The following is a 25,615-nucleotide window of genomic DNA, read 5'->3' on the forward strand; positions in this document are numbered from 1 at the left end:
AAAAAAAAATTATCCTCAAACATATTCACTTTTCTTGTTGGAGTATAGGTTACATGTGTATGCATTTGTCAAAATTCATCCAGATAATACTTAAGTTCTGTGCATATCACTGTATATAACATACCCCTCAACTAAAAATGAAAAGAAGGTCACATATTATATGATTGCACTTATATGACATGTTCAGAATAGGTAAACCTATCAAAACCGAAAATACATTGGTTAGTGGTTGCCAGAGGCTGGTGGGAGGGAAGAATAGGAATGGATTGCTAATGGGTAGAAGGTTTCTTTATGGGGTGATGAAATGTTCTGGAATTAGATCATGGTGATGGTTGCACAATCTCGGTGACTATACCAAAACGACTGAACTGTACATTTAAAAATGGTGAATTTTATGCTCTGTGAATTATATCTCAAAACAGTGGAGGAAAATTATCCTCATATAGTGACATAAAAATTATATGAGTATATTTATGTATATAAAATATATATATTAAAGGTAAAGACGACAAGGAAAAATATAAAAAATACAGTAAGCAGTGATGGCACTGTCGGGTGGTGGGTGCAGGATTGTGTGGCTCTGTCAGACCCTCCTGTGCCCCACTTCGGATTCTCTCCACCTCACCTGCCTCTCATCCCAGACCTGCTGGGGAAACCAATTCTGCACAGGCTCCTACTAGTTTCCTGCAGGTCATCCCCGGCTGTGCCTGCCCCAGGCCTGGCCCATAGCTTTAGCTCCCCTCCCAAGGTTTCTTGCTCAGGGCATTTGCATGCATCTCCTGGAAGCTCAGGCAGGTTAATGACCTGTGGGGAGACACTAGGACCTGTTGGGGTCGGAAGCTGGTGGATCAATAATTCCCCCTTTTTTCTCTCAAATGAATGGTACAAACAATGTATATCTGCGTGAATGTCACGGTCTCAAAGTCCCATGGATGCAAAATTCCAGCAGAGCACGATGTATGGATTTCAGCAAGACTCAAAGAGAGCACAAACCAGTACAAACCAGAGCTTGATTTGAACACAGAAAAACCTTAACAACCAAGGGACTCTGCCCTGTCTTTCTCATGTTACTCTGTATTAGCCAAACACACTGAAAATGCAGAAGGAAAGGAAAGATGGGGAAATCCATAGTTCCTTTTCCTTTTGGTCCTTCCTTACTCACCAGTAAGCTGAGGGCAGAGTGCTGATAAAATGTGCACATATAATGTGCACATATCAAAAAGTAAAATGAAGTTTTTTTTTTTTTCCTTGGCGCAGTGCGGCTTGCAGGGTCTTAGTTCCCCCACCGGGGGAAGCACCAAGTCCTAACTTCTGGACCGCCAGGGAAGTCCCAAAGGAAGTTTTTTTGTGTGCACTGTTTACTCTTTCTGGTTAGAACAAAACACATATGCATATACAAGCTATGAAATACAAATTCTGTAATTTTGGTGATTCTACATATGAACTAAATGCTCTTATATTTACCTTTAAAACTGCATTGTACAATGTAAATATGAATGGTAAAATTCAAATTAAAATTTTTTCTTTACTTATTGTGACATTAAATAGCAAATAAAAAACATGATAAGTCAGGAGAGAAACTGCGGAAGAGAAGGAAAGCTCTATATCTGTATTTTAGTACTTTGATGGCACTTTCCCCTCCCCCTAGTGCTTTTTTTTTTTTTTGGCTGAGCCTTGGGGCTTGTGGGATCTTAGTTCCCCAACCAGTGATTTAACCTGGGCCCTTGGCAGTGAGAGCTCGGAGTCCTCACCACTGGACCGCTGGGGAATTCTGCGCCCCCCCCCCACAACGCTTTTTGAACAAGGGCCTTGCATTTTCACTCTACACTGGGCATCGCAAATTATGTAGCTAGCTGTGGGTATAGAAACACATTTCATTCAGTTCCTCAGGTGGTTCCACGGTGAGATGGAGCAGCCCAGAGCGGTGGCTAGCCAAGTGATACAGCTGCCCACGTGGTCATTCTCTGCTCTGCTCCCTCATCCTCCCTCAGTCTGCACCCCTGGATCACACACCCTAAAGGTCCAAACTTAAACCTATGTCGTGAGTTCTACTTTCTATGAAACTCAGGCTAAGACAGATGCTTTTTTCCCCTGTTCTCTATTTTTCAACTTCTCTCTGTTAGAATGAAAAATAAATTTGATTTATTGTCCAAAAGGTAAAATGTAACTACATTCATTCATTCAACCAGTCAACCAGACAACAAATTAAGCATCTACTATGTGCCAGGATGATTCTTTTGTTTTTGTTTTTCTTTTTTTTTTTTTGGCCACGAGGCACGGCATGCAGGATCTTAGTTTCCTGACCAGAGATTGAAACTGTGCCCCCTGCAGTGGAAGACGGGAGTCCTAACCACTGGACCTCCAGGGAATTCCCCAGGATGATCTTCCTAGGAACCCAAGGGACCAAAGTAGGGCTGACAACACTGCTGCAATGGGAAACACAGTGTCTCAGGTTGGAAGGGACTTCAGAAGTCTCAGGTTGGAAGGGCTTCTCTCTCTCCACTGAGTCACGGAAAAAGAATAATAAAGCTACATTTTGGCACACCTGATTTATAGGAAGATCAGTGGCTTATCATGCAAAGGGTCAGGAAGAACTTCCTAAGCAGAAGGAATAGCATGTGCAAAGGCCTTTGGGCAGGACAAAAAAATCCTTATCTGAAATTGCTTGTTCATTTCTTTGTTATTTTCCACCCCTTGCCCACTAGAATGCAAACTCCATGAGGGCAGGGGCTGTGTCTGGCTTGAACACAGCTGCATTCTCAGAAGCTAGCTCAGTGCCTGGCAGTTAGTAGAACTTGATCAATACTTAATGAATGAATAAATGAAGGACCTCAACTTCTGGTTTTTTTAATATTTATATTATTATTTTTAAAAGTTAACCAGGGTCTGTGCTGGATCCTGGGGCTAAAGAGGAAGAGCCCTGCCTCCCCCACAAAGATGGTACGAAACAATGTGGAAAGTACAGTGCTAGAGTTGCATTAGGGATTTTGTGGGAGCACAGAGGAGATATCTATTCTGGCCTGGGCGGGGGTGTCAAGGAAGGGCCGGGCTTTAAAGGACAAGTGGGACTTTGACAGGAAGTCTGGGGTCAGGAAGCATCCAGGGAGAAAGAGGAGAATATCAAGGCAGGAAAGAACATGGTGTGGGAGAACCATCCACAAGTGTTGAGTTGCTATAATGTGAACTGTGATGCTGTTGGGGGCAAAGAGACAAGGTGAGGTGCATAGCAGGGACCACACCAAGGGGGGCCTTGAAGGTGCTTGGACCTTCTCCTGAGGCCAGCAATCTCCGAAAGTTTTGTTCAAATGAACTTAAAATACATACATTAGCAAATATGCCCTTAGCTGATATCTCCCAAAGCACGATATACACTTAGGATGGATTTTTGTCATTAACTGACACCATTACTCTCACTTGGTCTGTATGTCTGACCTTTGTCTGAGGTCAGTGTCATGTGAGGTAGCAGAGACTTCCTGAGGGAAGGGGGTCCACACCTGGGAGGAGTGGGCAGTGGGGTCCTTACCCCCACCTTTCAGAATTCTGCAATACACTGTTGTGTGTAGTGTGTGCCTCTATCAGGCTAAGCAAACATAAATATCATGTTACCAGTTTTCCTATATTAGCCCCACAAAATGGACAATTGGCTTCAAAATATTCCTGCAAAGCAATGGCAAGTTCCAGATAATGCTAAAGTTACAACAGCGAACAAATAGAAAAGGGTGAAGCTGACAGTTCTCCTCCTCTTCATGTGAACTCCTGTCCTTGTCAGTCATATTGTAAGGAATGTAATAATATTTGAGAAAAAAAAATTGATCAAAAAGACACTTTAGAGACCACTGCTTTAGGCAACCGGAAGCCAATGAACAGTTTTAAGCAGGAGGAAGATATAGGCGTATTTGTGTTTTCAAAATATCACTCTGGGGAATTCCCTGGCGGTGCAGTGATTAGGGCTCGGTGCTTTCACTGCTATGGACCGGGTTCGATCACTGGTCTGGCACCTAAGATCCTGAAAGCCACGCGGTGTGGCCAAAATATATATATGTGTGTGTGTATATATATTATCACTCTGGCTATAGGGTTGAGGATGAATGGGACACAGCTAGGCTGGATGCTTGAAGACCAGTGAGGAGGCTGGTGCACTGATCCAGCTGGGAGGTGATGAAGGATGGAATCAGGCTGTTGGTCATGGGGTAGAGAGGGGGGAACGGATTTTATAGCTCTCTCTCTGTTTTTTTTATTTTGGTCGCACCGCGAAGCTTATGGGATTTTAGTTCCTCCACCAGGGATTGTACCCTGGCCCTTGGCAGTGAGAGTTTGGAGTCCTAACCACTGGACTGCTAGGGAATTCCCTATAGCTCTATTGATGATGATAAAATGTGCAATTACTTGGTGGAGAGAGGTGCCAGTCAGTCAATCAGACGAAGGACACAAGAGGCAGTAGAACAAGATAAGGGGGCCAATGTCCACCTCTTCCATTTACCATTGTACTAGAAGTCCAGCCAGTGCAGTAAGGCAAGAAAAAAAAGACAAAACAGTGTCAGGATTGGAAAAAAAAAACCCAAAATTATCCTTGCTTACAGAGGATATGATTGTGTACATAGTCAACACGAGTATTTATACACATCTTTTTTTTTAATTAATTAATTAATTTATTTATGGCTGTGTTGGGTCTTCGTTTCTGTGCGAGGGCTTTCTCTAGTTGTGGCAAGCGGGGGCCACTACTTCATCGCGGTGCACGGGCCTCTCACTATCGCGACCTCTCTTATTGCGGAGCACAGGCTCCAGACGCGCAGGCTCAGTAGTTGTGGCTCACGGGCCCAGTTGCTCTGCGGCATGTGGGATCTTCCCAGACCAGGGCTTGAACCCATGTTCCCTGCTTTGGCAGGCAGACTCTCAACCACTGCACCACCAGGGAAGCCCAACACGAGTATTTAAAAGCAAGTAAGAGTTCAAGGCTGCTGAACAGAAGATCAATCTACCAAAAGCAATCCATTTGTAAACACCTGCCACAAACATCTAAAAAATAAAAAAAATTTTAAATAACATAAAAAACACCTAGAAATCAACCTAACAAAATATATTCAGGATCTTTATAGAGAAAAATAAATAACTTCGTTTTAAAAATTTATTTATTTTTTATTTATTTTTGGCTACGTTGGGTCTTCATTGCTGCATGGGTTTTCTCTAGTTGCAGAGAGCGGGGGCTAGGCGCATGGGCTTCATAGTTGTGGCACGCAGGCTCAGTAGTTGTGGTGCACGGGCTTAGTTGCTCCGTAGAGTGTGGGATCTTCCCAGACGAGGGCTCGAACCCGTGTCCCCTGCATTGGCAGGCAATTCTTAACCACTGTGCCACCAGGGAAGTCCCGAGAAAAATAAATAACTTTATTGAAATACACTAAAGAAGATCTAAATAAATGGAGAGAGAAAAAAACCCAAAAACACAAAATAAAATAAATAAGTGCAGAGATACATATAAATATATAATACATATATAAAAATATATATCAATATATACATCAATATGTACCATGTTAATGTTGATATACTCAATGACATAAAGATGTTAACTCTCCCCCTAAGTAATTTACAGATTAACACAATTTTAGTAAAAATTCAAAAAAGCTTTTTTTCCCCTAAAACTTGACAAGGTGACTCTAAAATGTCTAAGACAGTGCAAGATGCTCTTTTTTTTTTTTTTTTGGCTATACTGCGCGGCTTGCGGAATCTCAGTTCCCTGGTCAGGGATTGAACCCAGGCCACAGCAGTGAAAAGCCAGAATCCTAACCACTAAGCCACAAGGGAACTCCCACAAGATACCCTTGAAGAAGAACAAGGTGTGAGGACTTCCCCTACCAAATCAAGATTTATTATAAATCTTTAGTAATTTAACAGTGCATATACAGATCAATGTGTCAAAATAGAGAGATAGGAATAACCCGTGGATTTATGGACACTTAATGTACGACAGAGATGGCCCTATAGGTCACTGGGAGAAGGATGCACTATCCCATAAGTGGTGCTGGGACAACTGCTTATCCTTATGGGAAAAAAATGAAATAGAATTCCTACCTCACACCACATACATATTTGAACTATAAAACTTTGGGATAACAATATAGGAGAAATTCTTTATGACTTTGGGGTATATAGGTTTTCTAAAACAAGACAAAAACTGCCACTAACACTACGGGAAAAGATTGATAAATCTGACTATACTAAAACTAAGAATTTTTATTTATCAAAAAACAACAGAGAGGGTGAGAACACAAACCACAAACCTGGAGAAGATATTTGCATCACATTTAATTAGCAAAGGAGAATATGTAAAGAATTCCTATTAGCTGAAAAGAAAAACAAACCACCTAGTTTTAAACAGGCAAAGACATGAATGGAACTTTTACAGACAAAGACTCCCAGAAGGGTTATAACATATGAACAGATGCTCTACCTCATTAGTCACAGTAGTCAAAGAAATGCAAATTAAAACCACAATGAGAAATCATTTCATACCTGCCAGATTGGACGAAAAAAAAAAATTGGTATGCTGATAAGGGCATAAAACAAGAGTTTTTATCCACTGCTGGTCAGAGTATAGACTGATGCAACCACTTTAGGAAACAGTTTCATATTACCTAGTTAAGTTGGACACGAGCATATCTGTTCAAGTAATTCAACTCCCAAATTCTATCTATCTATATCTATACCTGTATTGATCTATACACACACATAAGAATGTTAGAGCAGTATTCTTTGTAGTAGCAAAAAACTGAAACAGGGACTTCCCTGCTGGCACGGTGGTTAAGAATTCACCTGCCAATGCAGGGGACACGGGTTCGATCCCTGGTCCGGGAAAATCCCACATGCCGCGGAGCAACTAAGCCCGTGCGCCACAACTACTGAAGCCCGCGCGCTCCAGGGCCCGCGTGCCGCAACTACTGAGCCTGCGTGCAGCAACTACTGAAGTCCGCGCACCTAGAGCCCGTGCTCCGCAACAAAAAAAGCAACCACAATGAGAAGTCTGCGCACTGCAACAAAGAGTAGCCCCCACTCGCTGCAACTAGAGAACGCCCGCGTGCAGCAACGAAGACCCAGCGCAGCCAAAAATAAATAAAAAACAAAAAACAAAAAAAACCCTGAAACAACCCAATGTCCATCAACAATAGAATGAATAAATAAGTGGATTAAACAGAAATGAAAATAAATGAACCATACCTACAGTATATACATGAATGACTCTCAAAAGCAATGTTGAAAGCAAGTTGCAGAAGAATATATACAGTATGATTTCATTTATACAAAGGCAAAACACAGTCAAAACTAAACAATGTATTATTTAGGATAGTCATATAGGTAGTAACATCCATTTTTAAAAAGCAAGGGAACGATAAAGACATTAAACCTTAATCACTGTAGTGCTAACTCCAGGGAGAAGGGGCATGTAATTGAGAAGTGAAACAGGCAGTGTCTGGGGTAAGGCAGTGTTTTATTCCATGAACACTGGGATTACCTGGATATAAGTGGTCACAATAGCCATAAGTGTGGGTGAGATGGGCCTGGAAGATGGAGCAGAGTAAGAGAAAAAAGGAACATCAACACTTGAAGTCACTAGTGAAGGATAGGAAGTTGCTTAGGCCAGAGAAGTTACCCTGTAGAGAGTGGGAGGAGAGTCAGGAAAGTGGAGGCCAAGGGCACATTGTGTGCAGCAGTGAGGTGGGTTGGGATGCAGGCTGAGGCACATCCTTTGGATTCAGCCAGGTTCCCTGCTGACTTTGGCTGGAGCAGTTTCAGCAGAGACCTGGGGGTGGAGCTCACACAGCTGAGGACTGAGTGGGTGGTGAGAAAGCACAGACACAGAATGGGTCAACTCTGAAAAAGTATGAGAAGGAGAGGAAGGAGATAGCAGTTGGGTGGATGCTGGGGCAGAGGGTTCCTAGAGAGACGATAAAGAGTCTTCAGGTGGCCGATTAAAAACCACAAGGAGATTTGCACACCCATCAGTTTAACAAAAATTTATGTCAGACTGACAAGTGCTGACAGGGATGTGGAACAACAAGCCCTCTCAGACACTGCTGGTGAGAGGATAAACTATTTTGGAAAACAATTTGGCAATATCTAGGAAAGTTAAAAATGTGTTAAGATGCATCATTGTAATATGTGCCATTATTTTATGTAACACTACCTACTTTTAAAAACTGCAGCAGGGGGCTTCCCTGATGGCGCAGTGGTTGAGAATCTGCCTGCCAATGCAGGGGACACGGGTTCGAGCCCTGGTCTGGGAAGATCCCACATGCCGCGGAGCAACTAGGCCTGTGAGCCACAATTACTGAGCCTGCACGTCTGGAGCCTGTGCTCCGCAACAAGAGAGGCCGCGATAATGAGAGGCCCGCGCACCGCGATTAAGAGTGGCCCCCAATTGACGCAACTAGAGAAAGCCCTCGCACAGAAACGAAGACCCAACACAGCCATAAATAAATAAATAAATAAATAAACCCAAAGTTTAAAAAAAAAAAAAAGAATTACCTCTTTAAAAAAAAAAATGTGCCTTCAGCTCAGAAACTTCACCCTTAAGTACACTTATGGCCCAGAGACACCTACTCATGGGCACTAAGAGACAACGTTCATTTTTCCATGTATGCAATAATGGCAGACTGACTATACAACCCGAATGCCAGCAAACAGGAGAACAGATAAATTAATCATGGGATGTAGACAATGAAATTCTATACAGCAGCAAAAATGAATACATTCAAAGTCTATGCATGACTCTTAACAGAAAAAAGCAAACTGTAGAAGGATAAGTACAGTATGGTACCATTTATATGAAGGGTTTAAACACAGAAAGAATTCTATGAAGCATTTAATGATTTATACATATGTAGTAAAAGTATAAAAACGCATACAAATTTAACTAAACTCAGGACAGTGGGAGGAGGGTGGAAGGTCTAGGATGTGCTAGGAACTTGACATATTGCAAGTTAGAATCTGTATGGTAGGTATCATTCTGCCCGCTTTACTGAAAAAGAAACTGAGGTTCGGAGAAGTGAACTGGTTGGAATTTCAGTTTCACCCGGTTTTGACATCGGTTTCACTGGTTGAACGAATGAAAGAAAGAACAGCCTCGAGTTAGTTCTCAGGCCTATCCCCGATCTCCCTTCGCTGCCCAGGGCGGGAGGTGGAAGGACCGCATGGGAAAAAAACTGCGCTCAGCAGGGACCAAAGTCCACTCCGGCCCCGCCCCCGTGCGTTTGCCCCGCCCCTATGGCTCAGCTCCAGTGGGACTCATGAATATGCAAGCTAGGGGAAGATATTTAAAGGCGCCGGCGCCACGCGCAGGTCCCTACCCGGCGCCGCCTGACCCGCTCCTGTCTGCAGTCCGCGGCTCGGCACCCTTCGCCTGTGTCCATCACTCCGTGCGGAAACGCCGCCGGCATGTCGGACAAGCTGCCTTACAAAGTCGGTGAGTTCCAGGACGTGCAGCCTGCCGCGTCTGCTCCGCCTCCGCTGGGGGCCTGTTGAGGCGGCTGCCGCGGAGCCGACCCGGGGCGCTCTGAAAGACCCCCCTTGAATCGCCGGCACAGCGCGGTCTTGGCCGCGCGAGGCCGTCTGGGGGTTGGAGTTCTCCCGCCGCCGCGAGCGGGTCTTCGGAGGCGGCCGCGGACTATGCGTCCCGGCGTGCCCCGCGAGGCCGGTTCAGCGGCGAGGCCCGCGGAGCGGCGAACTGGCGGCGTGTTCCGCCAGAGCCGCCTGGGGCAGGCGGGCAGCGCGCACCTGGCCGCGGCCTGGGACCAGTGGCACCTGCCGGGACCTACACTAGGGGGCCTGGATCCTGCCTCCTGGGCCTGGACCGGCTCTTTGGCTAACTTGGTGGTCCCGGGCAAGTGCCCACCCTCTCTGGGCCTCCTACAGGGAAGGCGAGGGCACTGGGGCCCCGAAGGGCACGTGGGGAGAGGCCTGGAGACTGAGCCCAAGGCCGGGCTAGTCCACTTACCAGGGACTTTGGGCTTGTTACTCAACCTCTTGGGGTCACCCACCTGGCCAGAAGGTACAGTCATACAGAGAATCTCGAAGAAATTTTGGAGTGGTTAGAAAACTTCTTCCTGCTGTTCTATGGATTGAAGCTGATACACTGATAGTTAACGTTTATTGGGCGTTTACTGTGGAATGGGCATTGCCTTCTACGTTTATTATAGATTAATTCATTTTATTCTAATGGCTTTTTAGGGTAGGGACTATGACTTTCTCATTTTATGATGGGTTTACTGAAACCCAGGAAAAAAGGTAACTTGCCCACATTTTTACAGCTGGGAGGTGGTGGAGCAGGATATGAACCCAGGCTGTGCCCACCTTTTCACCACTGTATATAAGTGAACACATCTGGAATAACCCTAATGACCTTTCAGCAAAAACCAGTTCAGCCTGACTAGCAATTTTTAAAGTAAATTCAAGATGCCATTCAACCTGGAGAAAAGCATCATTCATGGAGCACTTGCTATGTATCTGGGGATTTGCATTTGTTTACAGAATGATCTTTAGAGGTGGACTTTATCTCATGATAGAGAGGAAGAAACTGAAGCCCTAACAGGAAGTGACTTGCAAAGACTGTGGAAAATAACAACCTACCAATAGTAGTTTATCAAGTAGCAGGCCAGAGTAGGTATTGTCCCTCTTGTGTGGATGAAACTGAAGCCCAGAAAGATTAAGTCAAGGTCCAGTGGCAGAAGTGGAATGGGGACATGTTACACTGTGGAGAGTTGGATGGGTTAGGGTTGAGGGCTTCGGGTTGTGTGGCAGCAGATAAGGCTGCATTTGGAAGTGGAGGAGCTTGGCTAGGTAGGGTTGGAGGAAGGACGCTTCCATCAGGGAGGGCACAGTGTGCCCGACCTTGCCCACATGGCATCTTCTTTAATCCTCAGGGCTCATAGAAGGTTAGGGATGATTATTCCCACTTTACAGATGAAGAAACTGAGGCTCAGAGAGGGTTTTGCTATTATGCCTCTTAGCTTGTCCTGGGACAGGTGTTACTGCAACCTCTGCAAGTCCTCAGCTCTCCTGGGCACCAAAACCCCCAGAGCTTAGAGTGCCAGACCCTCCTGTGCCCTTGGAGTTGAGGGACCCACGAAAACACCAGGGCTGACACAGCTGTCCTGAGGGCAGTGAAAGAGTTCTTTTTGGCTAGAGGGACAGGTGGTGGCAGAGGGGGTGAAGCTTAGGATAGGACAGGAACCATTGTCCACTACTGCTGTGCCCCTCCCAGGAGCCTCTGGCTCTAGCCCTCCCTGGCCACCAGTCCTGCCTCTGCCATTGACTGGCTGTGGAACCTGGGGCAAACCCTTCTCTGAGCCTTTCCTCATTCGTAAATGCTGAGAGTTGGACTAGGTTCAGATTTGTTTCTTGTTTGCTAACCCTGTCTCGTGCCAGCCCCTTTCGTGGACCTTCTCTCATTCAGTCCTAACAACAGGTGTGGTTGGTCAACATTTGCGGACCCCTTCTCTGTGCCAGGCCCAGCTGGGCACTAGAGATACAAGGGTGACTCAAGGATGAGGGTGGGACAGACATGCATACGGATAATACAGTAGTATTGTCTCCATTTTATAAGTGAGGAGATCTGCCCAATTCTCTGTCTCCGTGGCCACCACCCCAGTCCTGGTCTCCCTCCTCACAGGTCTCCTCGGGTCTGTTGCTCCACAGATACATGCAGCAACCAAAGAGGGCTTTTCGGAAGACAAGTCTGGTCATGATACTCCCCTTAAAACTCTATAGGAATAAAGTCCTGATTCATCATCTTACTCCCTCTACTAGAGTCACCCTGGCACACTCTGTTCCTCCAGCAACAAAATACCAAGTTCTTTCCTGTTTCCAGGTTTTTGTTGAGCCCCTGCTGTGTGCCAGGTACTGTATCAGGTGCTGGGGAGGAGCCTTCCAGGGTAAGAGAGCTGCTTGGTTAAAGCCCTGAGGTGGGAATGAGTTTAGCTCACCCGGAGGTTCGTGTGGTTAAGCAACTAGAGAGGGGGAGAAGAGGGTGGAGAGGTGGGGGAGAAGAGTGGGCAGTCACCTGGGTAGGACCCTAAAGCCATGTGATGAGTTAGGATTTTATTCATGGTTAAGGGGAAGCCATTGGATGTTGGCTTGTTTTTTACTTGAGCCGAAGAATGGAGGTGATATATTTTAAAATTGAAAAGTTTGTTTCTCTGACTTCTGTGGGGAGAATAGTACGTGGGAGCAGGGAGACCAGTGAGGAGGTGGCTTCAGTGATCCAAGGTGGTGAGATGCTGTTGGATTGCTTGTATTGGGGATGTTGAGCCAACAGTGTGCTGATGGGTTGAAAGGGGGTGCAAGGGAGAAAGGGAAAGCAAGAAATCGTTAAGTTTTTGGCTGGAGCAGCTGGTCGAATGGTGGTTTCATTTCCTAAAATGGGAAGATTTGGGGAGTGACAAGTTTGGGGGTGAGGGCAAGGAGTCACGAGGGCTCAAACTTGACACATAATCCATTTGGGCATCCAAATTGTGATGCTGAATAGGCAGTTGGATTATATGAGTCTCAAGTTCAGGGGAGAAGATTGGGCTGGAGATGAATGTGTGGGAGACACTTCCATAGAAAAGGTATTTCAAGCCATAAAATGGGATGAGCTCATCTGGTAGGAGAGAAGAGGGAGATGATGAAGCCCTGAGAGCTTCCAAACTTTAGAGTCTGTAACAGGAGGAGGAGCCAGGAAGGTGGTAGGGAAGCCACAGAAAGACAGGCATAGAAGCCAAGCAAAGAAAGGGTTTCAGAAGGAGAGAGTACTTAGTGCTATTCGTGCTGCAGGGAGAACCATGAACATAGGTAATTGACCATTAGTTATGGGGATTAGGCCTTACAGAGACCTTGAGAAGAGCAGTTTTAGTGGAGTAGTGAAGTCATCAAGGAGGTAAAACGATATGGGATCAGGCCCCACAGAGCAGAGACAGCCCTGTCTGTTGTAACAAAGGAATGCCTGGTCTGTAACTACATGTGAGGAGGACTAGTGGATTCCCTGGAGGAAAAGTGGCATAGTTCTGAATTCTTCTCGATGAATTGTGAAGTGAGGTCATAAGTTGATGAGGAAAGGTTAGAAGTTTGGAGTGGAAAAGGTGGTAAATTTACTAAGAAGATGTAATAGGATTGCTGGAGTGTCCCTTGAGATTTGTGGTCTTAATAAATGAAACTCTTGGTGTGGTCATCATTTTCCTCCTGCTGGGCTCAATGACTTGGGTGCAGTGGAGGGCTGGGTTTAACCAGGGTGGGAGTTTTGCTGAGGAGTTCTCAGAGAACAAGAGGGTAGAAGGGACAGTGGAATCTAAATTGTGGAAGATGTTGAGACCATGAAGGGTGCAGTGAGGTACAGTGATAATCGTAGGATAAATGGATTAAAGGTTCTGACCTGACCGTTGCAGCTTTATTGGAGTTTGGGCTCTAGACAGAGAGTATTGGAAAGATGGGACATGGCCAGAGTCGGTCGCTTGAAATCAAGATTTCCAAGGGAGAGTATCATGGGTGATGGCCTGCCAAAGTGGGCAGGGGTTGGAGGGGGTGTGTGTTGAGGCACAGTGGGAGTAATCCCTCCCATGGGGGGGTATATTTCATCTGTGAAGTTGTTTAGATGTACAGTAGGAAGCAGAGTGACTTAGTTGGTTTTATTATTTATTACTAAATTCTCTATAGTCCTTTCCCTCCCACCCACCACCCCTTTTGGGTAATTGGCAGGATCTAAGCTCCCCTAAAGATAAAAATCACGACGAGTTCCAGGCCCCATCCTAGACCTACTGAATCTGATTCCGCAGGGGAGATTTGTAAGCATGCCAGATGACCCTTATCCGGGAAGTTTGCAAACACTGACCTAGGGACTGACCTTGAGAATGGGCTAGTGTGGCAGGGGAGGGAGGGTGAGATTATAAGGGACAGGAGTAGTATTCATTGTACTATGCCATTTTATATAAGGGACTTGAGCGTCCGAGAATTTTGGTATCCCCAGGCGTTCCTGGAACCAATCCGCTGTAGTTACCAAGGGATGACTAATAACATCGAAGCCAGAGAATGCAGATTAGTGTCAAAGTCCCAGTGATCATGCTAACTGAACCCCAAAATTCAGCAGTTAACCCACGAGTTACAGGCAGGGCGGGCCTGGGTAGGTCTCTATGTGGAAGAACACACTTCCTGCAGGTAGGTTGGCTGCTGCTTGCTTGCAAAAGACGGGAGACCTGAACTGCGCATGCCCAGTTTATTCCTCCTAAGTTTACTGGTTAGACAAGTCACTCCACCTCCCCTGGGGCAGAGAGAGGCCAAGAGTGTTAGTTACACAGATGCGTTCCCTCCATGTGAAGAGAAACGTTAGGAGTGGAGAAGCATTTTGATATCTTCAAGGAGATCCAGGAGCTGTGCCGAGTCCAAGGTGTTAGATTATATCATTTATGAGTGCTGAAGTCACCAGGAGTGATGACTAGGAATGTGGAGAGCCAGGAGCTAAAATCTTTAGGGAATGAGGACGTTGGTAGGTGGCAGCAGAAAGGGTAGCAGGAGGTATATATAGGCTGATAGCTATTTTTCAAGGGGGCACTTACCTGTGTTGTAATATTCATGGTCCTGTGTGATTCTTTGATTAAATGTGTTCTCCCACAAGGCTATAAGTAAGCTGTGGTTACTGGCAGGGACCATGTCTTTCTTTTTTGACTGCCCTGGCTCCATAAATCCTTGTTGAATGAGTGAGAGAGTGCAGTGACCGGATTACCCAGTCTAGTGTTTCTTGCCCGCAAGTGGATGAGTGCTGAGTGGCAGTGCTTTGTGGTTGGTGGGATGCGGTGGTTCACGAACTCCCATCCATCCTGCCCCCACAGCTGACATCAGCCTGGCCGCCTGGGGACGCAAGGCCCTGGACCTCGCAGAGAATGAGATGCCGGGCCTGATGCGCATGCGGGAGATGTACTCGGCCTCCAAACCACTGAAGGGCGCCCGCATTGCCGGCTGCCTGCACATGACGGTGGAGACAGCTGTCCTCATTGAGACCCTCGTTGCCCTGGGTGCTGAGGTGAGGCCCGCAGCAGCAGTTCTTGTGCAGTGGGGAACTCCAGTCTTGTGCCCCCTCAGGCCCAGCAGGGGCTCCAGCTACAGCCTTGTCACAGTGCCCCCCACCTCCATTTGTCGTGACTGTTTTGCAGATTTTCTCTCGCTGGGAAGACGGCGTCTGACTGCCCTCAGTTCACATTCTCCTGACTGGGGAGCTCTGATAGGAAAAACTCAAGCCCGGTGTTCTACTGAGTCACCTAAGGACTGGCTCTCCTAGGCCCTCCTGGGGTCATGTGCCTGCCCTTGGCCAATCATGGCTGCTGGAAGGATGGCGCACTCTGATTGGTTCAGCCTGGGTTATGTGTACCAATGATTGCAGCTCTTCCAACTTCTCTGGGGGCAAGATGTTTCCCAAAGCAGGGGGCAGGGCAGAGCAGCAAAAGCCAGCTACAGAATATACCAGGGTTTAGTCCTTGCACCTCTTCTTTCTTTTATACACTCACACTCTTGGCAATCTGATTTTATGGCTTTAAATACTGTCTGTATGGTGATGACTCCCAGTTATATGTACTAGCCTGGACTTCTCCCTGGAACTCCAGACTTGGATACCCAGCAGCTGATGTATCACCTCCACTTGGAGATCTGATTGACATCTCAGCCTCAACATGTCCAAAGGAACTCATGATTTCCTTCTCTTCTTGGAGGCTTCCCCGTGTAGGCAGATGCAGACTTCAGCCTTACAGGCCCTCTCAGTTCAAGAACCTGGGGTCGTCCCTGACTCCTCTTGCTCTCTTACTCCAACAACGAACCCTGCAGCAAATCCTGTCAGCTCAGCCCTCAAAGTACACGCATCATCACCTCCACTGCTAGAGGTGCATTTCTTGTCTGAACTCTGACAACAGCTTCTGCCCTGTCTCCTTGCTTCTGTGTGGAGCCTTTTCCCTTCCACACAGCAGAGCCATGTTTTAACATAAGTTGGGTCTTGTCAGTGCTCTGGCTCCCATCCACTCCCATCCACTGGTTGCCATTTGCAACCCAGCCTGAGGTTGCAGAACTGGCTGGATGTAGATCCCGAGCCTCTCGGCCCTAGCTCCCGGGCTTTTTCTTATCCCTGTCCAGTGACCTTGGTCTTCTGAACTGTCTGTGACCAACCCTGTTTTGCTGGCTCTTTCAGGTGCGGTGGTCCAGCTGCAATATCTTCTCCACTCAGGACCATGCAGCAGCTGCCATTGCCAAGGCTGGCATTCCAGGTGAGGCCAGCTTGCTTCTGAGGGACGCAGGAATGCATGAAGTGGCTCTGCTTTTTCCTGTTTGCTTCACTGACTTTTACTGGTACAGACTTCCTGGCGGTAGAGGAGAGGAGTCATGGCCACAGAATCCTAGCCTAGTGACCCATTGGAAAGAACTGTTTTGTCCAACTGTCATCTAAAATCCTATTGAAGGCACTTACTTGCCCAGTTCAAGTCATGTGATCAGGAAGGGTGGGATCTAATGATTGGGAACCACACGATGTTGAAGAGGGGAAATTCTTTAAAGGAATGATGTGGGTCTGTTTCTGAAAGAATCAGGGAGGCATACTGGGCAGAAAAAAAGTCTCAGAGGTCCATTGCATAGTATCTGATGGTTTGGGCGCTGGGGAAGTACCAGGACCAAAGAGGAAAGACTTTCTCACAAGCTGCTGGAGAAATAGGCACAAGTCTGCCTGGGCTTGAGGAGGGCAGTGGTTAGCTCTGATGATGATGAAATAGGACATTCACAGTTCCTTCTAACCAGCCACAGGTGGAGGGTAAAGAGTGGGGGAGGACCTCTCCAGAGACTGACCAAGGCTGCATTGGCCTGTCTCCAACTCCTCAGCCTAGTTTGGGCTCCATGGCCCTTTTCTGGGAAAGGTTTTGTTTTTAATGCCATTGTCTGCCCCAGTTTGGGGGAGGGGAAGCTGGCCCTGCTTTGGCAGGTGTCCTTTGTTCACAGGAGGGTCATGGGAGCCCCACACCTGTGTCTCAGTTGTACCATATGATGGGAGGAGCCTGGGCTGGCAGTCAGGAGCCCTGGGTTCTTTTTTTTTGGCTGCGCCATGTGGCTTGCGAGATCTTAGTTCCCTGACCAGGGATCAAACCTGGGCGCCTAGCAGTGGAAGCGCAGAGTCCTAACCACTGGTCTGCCCTCGAATTCCCAGGATCCCTGCCTGGGTTCTGATGCCTGCTCAGGAATGCCATGCTGAGTGATCTGGGCACATCTTAGCCCCTCTCTGGGCATCTGTAAATGATGATGATGGTAATGGCTGCCTCACAGGGTTTCTGTGAGGAAAAATGAGATGGGGCATGAAGCAGTTAGAGTAATGTCTGGCACAGAGAAAGTGCTCCATACATGGTAGCTGCCATTAGTAATTTTTGGCCAGACTTTGCCTAGGATAACCTACCACAGAGACTGCTGGCCCATCAAGTCCTTTCAGTGCATAATGAATCTTGGATCTTGTCTCGCTTGGGTCCACCTGAGTGTGGCTTCCTGCCCCTGTGCACCTCCATCCTAGCAGTAGGCATTGTGGGTAGGAGCTCTGGTCACTGGGTTGGAGGCCCAGACAGAAGAGGTAGGAAAGGAAATAATTATTTCCAGATACCTATATATGGGGGGGGGGGGTCCGTACTTGGCCTCTGTCTCACATAATCCGTACTATTATAGATGAGGAAACTGAGGCTCAGAGAGGTGAAGTGATTTTCCCAAAGTCACACAGCTGGTGAGTGCAGAACCAGGATTTGCACTCAGATTTCTCTGGCTCCAAGTTGTGTTCTTACCATTGCTGAGTCCTCAGAGGGGCTAGAGGTGGCAGGGGATGGGAATTAGGAAGGAGATAGTATTGGCTCTATCCAGGTGGGTCCCTGGAGCAGGTGCCAGTGGGGAGGGCCAGGCCCTGATATGCTACTCACTCTCCAGTGTATGCCTGGAAGGGTGAAACGGACGAGGAATATCTGTGGTGCATTGAGCAGACGCTGTACTTCAAGGACGGGCCCCTCAACATGATTCTGGATGATGGTGGTGACCTCACCAACCTCATCCACACCAAGTACCCACAGCTCCTGTCAGGTGAGTAGGACGGGTGGATGGGCTGGGCGCTAGTGGTTTAAACGGGGCCTGCTTGCCCACATGAAAGCAGCAGGCCTGGCAGGACTCCCAGTGCCTCGAGCAGCAGATTCTGTGGAAGATGGGAGAACGGCAGGCTCCTGTAGGCGTGCTAGGGCCCGGCTTCGGGGCTAGGCGGCTAGGGGAGGCCTGGCTGAGCTGATGACCCAAGGGCAAGCCAAGGCAAGGGCTGAGAACAGCTGGGAATGCGTCAGCTTTGTTAAAAGCGGGTGGGGAGGAAAGTGGGGTAGTGTAGTGAGTGCAAAGGCCCTGAGGCAGGAAAGGATAGACCATTCATAAAACAGAAAGTTAGCCAGCATGGCAGCTTCCTTCACTGGGGAGAATTGCAGGTTGTGGCTGGAGCTTTAGTGAAGATCAGATCTGTAAAGACTTAATAGAATAGACTGAGAAAAGAGTTTGGTTTGATCCTGAGAGTAAAGGGAAATAATTCGATGGTACTGAAAAGACTTCCCTGCAAATGTATATGTTAAAAATGGCTACTGTGTAGAGGATGAGTTGTGGCTGGGACAGGCAAGCGACGATGGTGGCAGGGACTAGGGCAGTGACAGTGCAAGTGGAGATTTGGGGAGTTGTTGGGAGGTAGAATCATTAGGCCTGGTGATGGTAGTGGCTCCTCCCTCATGCTGGCCTAGGTGATTAGGTGGACTGTGGTGTCCGTTACAGAGATAGGAACCCAGAAGGAGGAGCGGCTTTAGGAGGCAAAGATGAGGAATTTGGGTGAGTTCAGTTGTGGGATCTCTGAGGCTCTTGGAGTTTCATCCCAGATGCCACCCTGTCCCTTGGTCCACTCCTTCCTGGCCTGAAATTCATCCCCTCCTCTCTTGTTCAGGCATCCGAGGCATCTCCGAAGAGACCACAACGGGGGTCCACAACCTGTACAAGATGGCGGCCAACGGGATCCTGAAGGTGCCTGCCATCAATGTCAACGACTCTGTCACCAAGGTGAGCCTGTGGGGCAGTGATGGCTCCAGCTGTTGGTTCCCAGAGCAGCTCAGGAGTAGGCCTTGCAGAAAGTCCCCTGGGAAGGCTGCAGGCTAGGGGCTTAGCCCTCATTTGAGGGGGAAAGGGGTTGTAGACTTAGGGTAATGAGGCAAAGCATTAAAGGCATTAAAGAGGCAAAGAACTGTGCAGTGAGCCTCAGAGCTGGGCATCAAGAGGTTTAGCGTGAAGCAGATTCTTTGACTGGGCAATCTCTCATAGTTGATTCGCAGGAAGCCTTCTGGACTGGCAGAGAAAGGCCAGGGAGAAAGTTGTGGGACTGAGCAGGGCAAGGGGCACATGAGCACATTAGCTGGTGGGGAGAAGTCCCAGGAGGTGATCAGCCCAAGGCCCGCCAGGCTGAGATGTTGAGAGTGGGTCTGAGGCCCCAGGGCCTTGCCTGCCCCCGTAGCCGCCTTGCCCCCTCTCCTTTCAGAGCAAGTTTGACAACCTCTATGGCTGCCGGGAGTCCCTCATAGATGGCATCAAGCGGGCCACGGATGTGATGATTGCGGGCAAGGTGGCGGTGGTAGCAGGCTATGGCGACGTGGGCAAGGGCTGTGCCCAGGCCCTGAGGGGCTTCGGGGCCCGCGTCATCATCACGGAGATCGACCCCATCAACGCGCTTCAGGCTGCCATGGAGGGTATGATAGGGTGAAGGTTGGTTGTCAGCCACTGGGGCCCGAGGGGGGGCAAGGCCACCCTGGATGACACACAGATGCTGTCCCTACACAGGCTATGAGGTGACCATCATGGATGAGGCCTGTCAGGAGGGCAACATCTTTGTCACCACCACGGGCTGTATCGACATCATCCTCGGCAGGTAGGCGCCAGGTGGAGGGGTCCCAGGGAGTGAAGGAGGGGGCAGGCTTGCAGCTGCTCTTGGTCCCTGACAGTCTGTCACAGGCTGGGGCTCCTCCACAGGCACTTTGAACAGATGAAAGATGACGCCATTGTGTGTAACATCGGACACTTTGACGTGGAGATTGATGTCAAGTGGCTGAACGAGAACGCTGTGGAGAAGGTGAACATCAAGCCCCAGGTGAGAAGCCCCAGCCCTGCCAGCAGGCTTGGTGGATGGAGCGCCGAGGGGGGCGTGCTCGTAGGCTGGCCGTCAAGCAAGTCAGATGACGAGGGTCTGGCAACCTGGGCAGTGGGATGGGTGCAAGAGGGACTGGTTTCAGGGCTGCTTAAATTGGAATCTTGGAGTGAGGCCAAGGCATCCCCATTTTTAAAGGTCCCAAGATGATTCCGACGTGCAGCCAAGGTTGAGTACCACCGCATTCAACTTGTTACTGGGCATGGTGATTGAGAACATGGGATCTGTCCTCAGACTGTCCAGGCTCATGTTGCAGCCACTTTGTAATGTGTGGCTCTGGACAAAGAACTTAACCCTTTAAACTTCAGTTTCTTTATCTGTGGAATGGGGATAATAGCAGTACTTAATTTACAGGGTTGTTAGTAGGAGTAAATGTGATAATTTTATATATATATTGTGTATATATGTATATATGGTTATATGTATGTTCTTAGCCCAGGGCACATGCCAGTAATAATAATAACATTAGCTAATACGTAGTACTTAAACTAAGTGCCTTGTACATGTCAGCTCTTTAAATTCTCACAGCAGACCTATGAGGTCTGCTGCTCAGAGTTGCATAACAAATACTGGCTCTTATTAATTGCGTGTGCCAGGCCCTGTGCTGGAGGTTGTTCTGGGGCAGTCCAGGCCCTCTGTGGGCCCTGCTGGAGGTCGGGAGGCCTGCTGGACAGGAGGGTAGGGTGAGGATAGGGGTGGACGCTGGGAGCTGTGCCCACCAGCCCTTACCACTGTGCTGCCCACTTGCAGGTGGACCGCTACTTGTTGAAGAACGGGCGCCGCATCATCATTCTGGCCGAGGGCCGGCTGGTCAACCTGGGCTGCGCCATGGGCCACCCCAGCTTCGTGATGAGCAACTCCTTCACCAACCAGGTGCTGGCGCAGATTGAGCTGTGGACCCACCCAGACAAGTATCCCGTCGGGGTCCACTTCCTGCCCAAGAAGGTGGGTTCCTACCTCCACCCCTGGCCAAGGGTCGTGTGTCCAGCCCTGGGCTCTCCATGCAGGCCTTGCCAGAGTTCATACAGCACTCGCCTCTCCACTCTCTTGAAGATCTTCACAGGGTCCTCCACAGGGCAGAAATCATTCTCTCCTTTTAACAGAGGAGGAAATTGGGGCCCAAAGCAGGGAATAACTCCCAGAGTGGCAGGGCTGGGTGGTGAGAGGAGCATGGGCTTTGGAGTGAGACACACCCAGGTTTGAATCTCACCCGTACCACTTAGAGGCTGTGTACCTGTGCCTCCATTTCCTTATCTGTAAAATGAAGGTGATATTACCTCTTTAAGGATTGTGAGGATTTCCTTAGATCACAGGTCACAAACCGACATGCCCACAGGGATTGGGCAGGTAAATGGGCTGGGTGGGAACTGACCAAAGAGCACGTGCCCCAGTTGAAGAGGTTGGCTGCCTGTCATCAACCTGGACCCACTGGACCAGGGCTCCTGACGTTTCAAAGGAAGCCAGATATCAGTATATTTGTGTGAAATATTCAGTTTTTAAATATAACCAGGTTGGTTAACTTGGAAGTGTTTGTAAGCTGAATGCAGCCTACAGGCTGCGTGATTGTGGCCTTGGAATGGGATGATGCCACTAACACACTGAGCATGGCACCTGACGTGTTGTGCGCGTGTGGTCAGATTAACCATGACAATGAGGTCGTCTGACGTCAAATCCAGTGCTTGTCCTAACACCCCCTGCAACTGCCCTCTCCCACAGGTCAGAACACTATGTTTTAGTCCTGGCTTTTTTTTTTGCCAGTGTCATGGGTGAACTTGGCTTTGCTACTTTGCCTGACTGGGCCTCAGTTTCCTTCTCAGCTAAATGGTAAGAGTAGCTCTTGCTTCCAGCCCTTGGCTGCTGGAGAGGCTGCGGTGGAGTCTTCATACCACTCCTCCCACCCTTTGAAAAGCTGGTCTGCCAACTGATGAGAAGTAGGAAGAGGCTGGGTTGTCTGCCCCCGAGCCAGCCAACTCCCTTCCCCCTAGTCTTCCTCAGGCACTGTCTTGCCTGACCAGATGTTTTACCTGTAAGGGCCTCAGGGGGCTGTCCTGTCCTGGGCAGCCTGCCAGGTTCCCATGCTGGTTGTGCGGTTAAAAAAGTCTCATTCGACCCCTCATCTGATCTCAGTTGGAGGAAATACAGCTGTGAATATAGTGAGAGATTGGGCAGGCCTTTAAAATGAGGCCGGGGTTGGAAGTGAGAAGGCAAAGAGCTCACCTCCTACCCCAGCACCTGGCCCCATCCTATCTTCTTCCTTCATCACTGCCAAGATACGGGTTGGGGACAGGCTTCACATCTCACATGCGAGATGTGGGCAAGGGATTATGTACCTTGGTTAACAAGGAAAGAGAGAGCAGCCACCATTTCTTAAGGTACTTGCACCAAGCGCTCTTGAATATCACTGATCTCTATACCAGCTCTGAGAGACCCAGCCTACAGATGAAGAAACTAAGCTTCAGAGGGTGACTTGCCTCCACAGCTGCAAAGTATTGGGCCAGGAGTGCATCCCACCCCTGCCTGTCCAAGTTGTTAACCGTTATGACACACTGCCTCCTGGGTACGGGGAGCAGGGAGAAGGAAGGGTGTTCTCGGCTAAGCCAGGCCAAGAGAAGGGAGAATTCATTGTGTCCTCTGGGCACTGGAGACCTTCATTCTGCCTCCAGAGCTGACATGGACTTAGGACTTAGGGGTGGGCTCTGCTCCTGCCTTTGCCTGCCTCTCCCCAGTTTCTTCATTTGTTAAATAGAAGAATAAACCCTGGCCTCCTTCTTAAGGGTGTTTGTGAGCCTATAATGAGACCGTGAGTGTGAAACCACTTGGAAATGTAAAGCTCTCTGGGCTGGGCTGTGGTTAAAGGCTATTGCGCCATTATGGGATGGGACTCAGGGGTAGAAAGAGGCCCTACCTGGAGCTGGACGCTGAGAAAGTGAGAGCCCCGCTTAGGGTTGATCCTTCTCTAAGTACAGCCACTTGCCCTTCTTCTCAGGCCCTCTTTATGCATTTCAGCACTGGTCAGACTTAGAAATAGGCCTTATCTAACCCGAGCCTCTATGCTCCTTGGTTTCTGTTCTGTCTCTTCAAAGCTGCCTTGGAGACCATAACTTGAGACAAGTTATGGGACTTTGGAGCCAGGTGGACCCTGGATTCAAAACCTAGCTCTGTCATTAACTAGCTTTGTGACCTTGGGCAAGTCATTCCACCTTTCTGAGCCTTGATTTCCACATTTGTGAAAGGAGATGGCAATTTTTTTATTAGTCAGGATCCTTTAGAAACCCTGTTCAAACTGGTGTATTAGTTATCTGTTACTGTATAGCAATTTAAATCCAAAACTTACTGGCTTAAAACAATAAACATTTATTATTTCAGTTTCTGTGGGTTGAGAGATGGAGAGCAGCGTAATTCATGAGGTTGTAGTCGAGATGTCAGCCAGGGCTGCAGTCATCTGAAGGCTTGACTGGAGCTGGAAGATCCACTTCACCTCACTGTTGGCAGGTGGTTCCTTGCCACATGTGTATCTCCATAGGGCTGCTTAAGTTTCCTCATGAGATGGCAGCTGGCCTCCCCCAGATCCAGGGGGAGAGCAAAGGAGGAAGCTGAAGTGCCTTTTAGGACCCAGTCTCCAAGTCACACACCACCACTTCTGCTTTATTCTATTCATTAGAATTGAGTCACTCAAGGGGTGAGGAATTAGGCTCCCCCTCTTGAAGGAAGGAGTTTTATGAATTTGTAGACAAAGATTTTAAGGATGTATTTTGGAAGGCAGCTATGCTCACCACTATACCACCAGTGCTAAGGATGTATTTTGAAACAAACACAACCAGTGTAATCTAAAAAGGAACTCTATTGGTTCTGTAATGGAGGAGTCTAAGATTCAGACACTGGATACAGGGATCCATTGGGATCAGAGCTCTTTCTCTGTCTCTTGGCTCTTTTTTCCTCCTACATTCACTTCACTTGTCAAATAGACTTGCCCCTGGTGAGCAGAGACTGATAGCCTCCCTGTTTAGGAATCCTGAAAGCCCCTGTCATGAAAATATGTCTTGTCCATAGATAAATTCCAGAGAAGCATTTTGGTTGGCTGCTTAGGTTGATGGAGGGTAAGGAAGGAGATGTAATTGATTGTCCCATTAGGGCTGCTTGGAGGGGAGGATGTAGCTTGGTTCCCCCTTGAAGAAGGGGAACTGAGCAGCCAAAAGCCACACTGGAGGCTGGCTGTGAGGATAGAATGAAGTGATATGCATAACACTCCGCAGATGTCACAACAGAACAGTCCCCGCCTCTTTTTGGCAGCTAGAGGCAAGTAAGGGATCCCAGAGCATGGCACTGATTCCAGCTTTTTCTGTGTTTCTCCCCAGCTGGACGAAGCAGTGGCTGAAGCCCACCTGGGCAAGCTGAATGTGAAGCTGACCAAGCTGACTGAGAAGCAGGCCCAGTACTTGGGCATGCCCTGTGATGGCCCCTTCAAACCTGATCACTACCGCTATTGAGAACCAGGCCTGCCCTTTGCTTTCCAGCTGCTGTCCTTGCCTGGGTCCCACCTCTCCTCCCCAAGAGCAAATGGCACCACCTTTGAGATTGGTTTGATAATGTTCCCCATCAACTCCCTGGGGCTAGTCATTCAGTCTTTGGCCTCTGCTGCATCCCTCATACTGTTCCAAGTGTGGCAGGGGGAATTGAGAAGTCCCTCCTCAAGCCCTGGTCATGATAGAGGTACACGGGAGTTACCCACAGGGAGCCATGAGCTCAGGGGTTTTGGAACTGCTCACTCAGTCAGTCCTTCCTTAGGCTGGAAGTTGGCAGTGGTGTTCACAAAGCCCATGCACTTTACCATCCAGGCCCTCACTTGGCCTATGGACTTTATACCCATGTTCTTGGTTTACAGGTTCACTGGTTCCTCAGCCCATGACAGATGAGAAGGAGCTATGTCAAAGGGTGTGGAGGAACTGTTGGAGTTTGAATGCTCCTAAGAGCCTGGCTTAGTGCTTGGCATTCTCTTAAACCTCAGAACGATGAGGTTGGTACTTTTAGTCCCTATTTTACGGGGGTTGGAATATATTGTTAAGGGATAGCCAAGAAAGGACGAGAGAAGTGACAGCCAGAGGTTGAGAGGGGCCAGAGAAACGTAAATGTGCATTGTAACTTGATGTTCCCATCACAACTCTGGGTCAAAAAGAGATTAATTTGGTTTATAATGTTAAAAGAGAGCAAGAAGGTGGGTTAATAAAAATTTTGGTGCCTAAAAGTATTTTGAGCCTTTATTTTATAGATAATACACTGCCAACAATGTATGGTGTAAGCCAAGGGGTAATAGTCTGATGTGCTGTAATAGTCTGCTGTGTTGCGGTGTGGGGTGACAAGGGCTGCAGGCACACCCTTGGGCTT

General features: G+C 48.2%; 1 protein-coding gene across 1 annotated transcript; it reads left to right on the top strand.

Annotated features, from left to right (window-relative positions):
- The first annotated feature begins 9,312 nt into the window (after window positions 1-9,312).
- Window positions 9,313-25,475, top strand: AHCY (adenosylhomocysteinase). Its single transcript, XM_036825842.1, has 10 exons — window positions 9,313-9,457; window positions 14,850-15,040; window positions 16,193-16,268; window positions 17,950-18,099; window positions 18,986-19,098; window positions 19,571-19,778; window positions 19,870-19,957; window positions 20,059-20,176; window positions 20,984-21,178; window positions 24,589-25,475. The coding sequence occupies exons 1-10, from the start codon at window positions 9,430-9,432 to the stop codon at window positions 24,718-24,720; spliced, it is 1,299 nt and encodes a 432-aa protein (XP_036681737.1). The 5' UTR covers window positions 9,313-9,429; the 3' UTR covers window positions 24,721-25,475.
- Window positions 25,476-25,615: the final 140 nt, after the last annotated feature.

This window comes from Balaenoptera musculus, chromosome 15 (assembly GCF_009873245.2).
Source record: "Balaenoptera musculus isolate JJ_BM4_2016_0621 chromosome 15, mBalMus1.pri.v3, whole genome shotgun sequence".
Classification (NCBI taxonomy): Eukaryota; Metazoa; Chordata; class Mammalia; order Artiodactyla; family Balaenopteridae; genus Balaenoptera; species Balaenoptera musculus.

What these genes read in the sequence shown, in the direction of transcription:
- AHCY (XM_036825842.1), top strand. Translation starts at nt 9,430, where the DNA reads ATGTCGGACAAGCTGCCTTACAAAGTCG. An exon ending in GTACCCACAGCTCCTGTCAG is followed by an intron (nt 18,100 to 18,985) that starts GTGAGTAGGACG and finishes TCTCTTGTTCAG; the next exon opens with GCATCCGAGGCATCTCCGAA. An exon ending in ATCGACATCATCCTCGGCAG is followed by an intron (nt 19,958 to 20,058) that starts GTAGGCGCCAGG and finishes GCTCCTCCACAG; the next exon opens with GCACTTTGAACAGATGAAAG.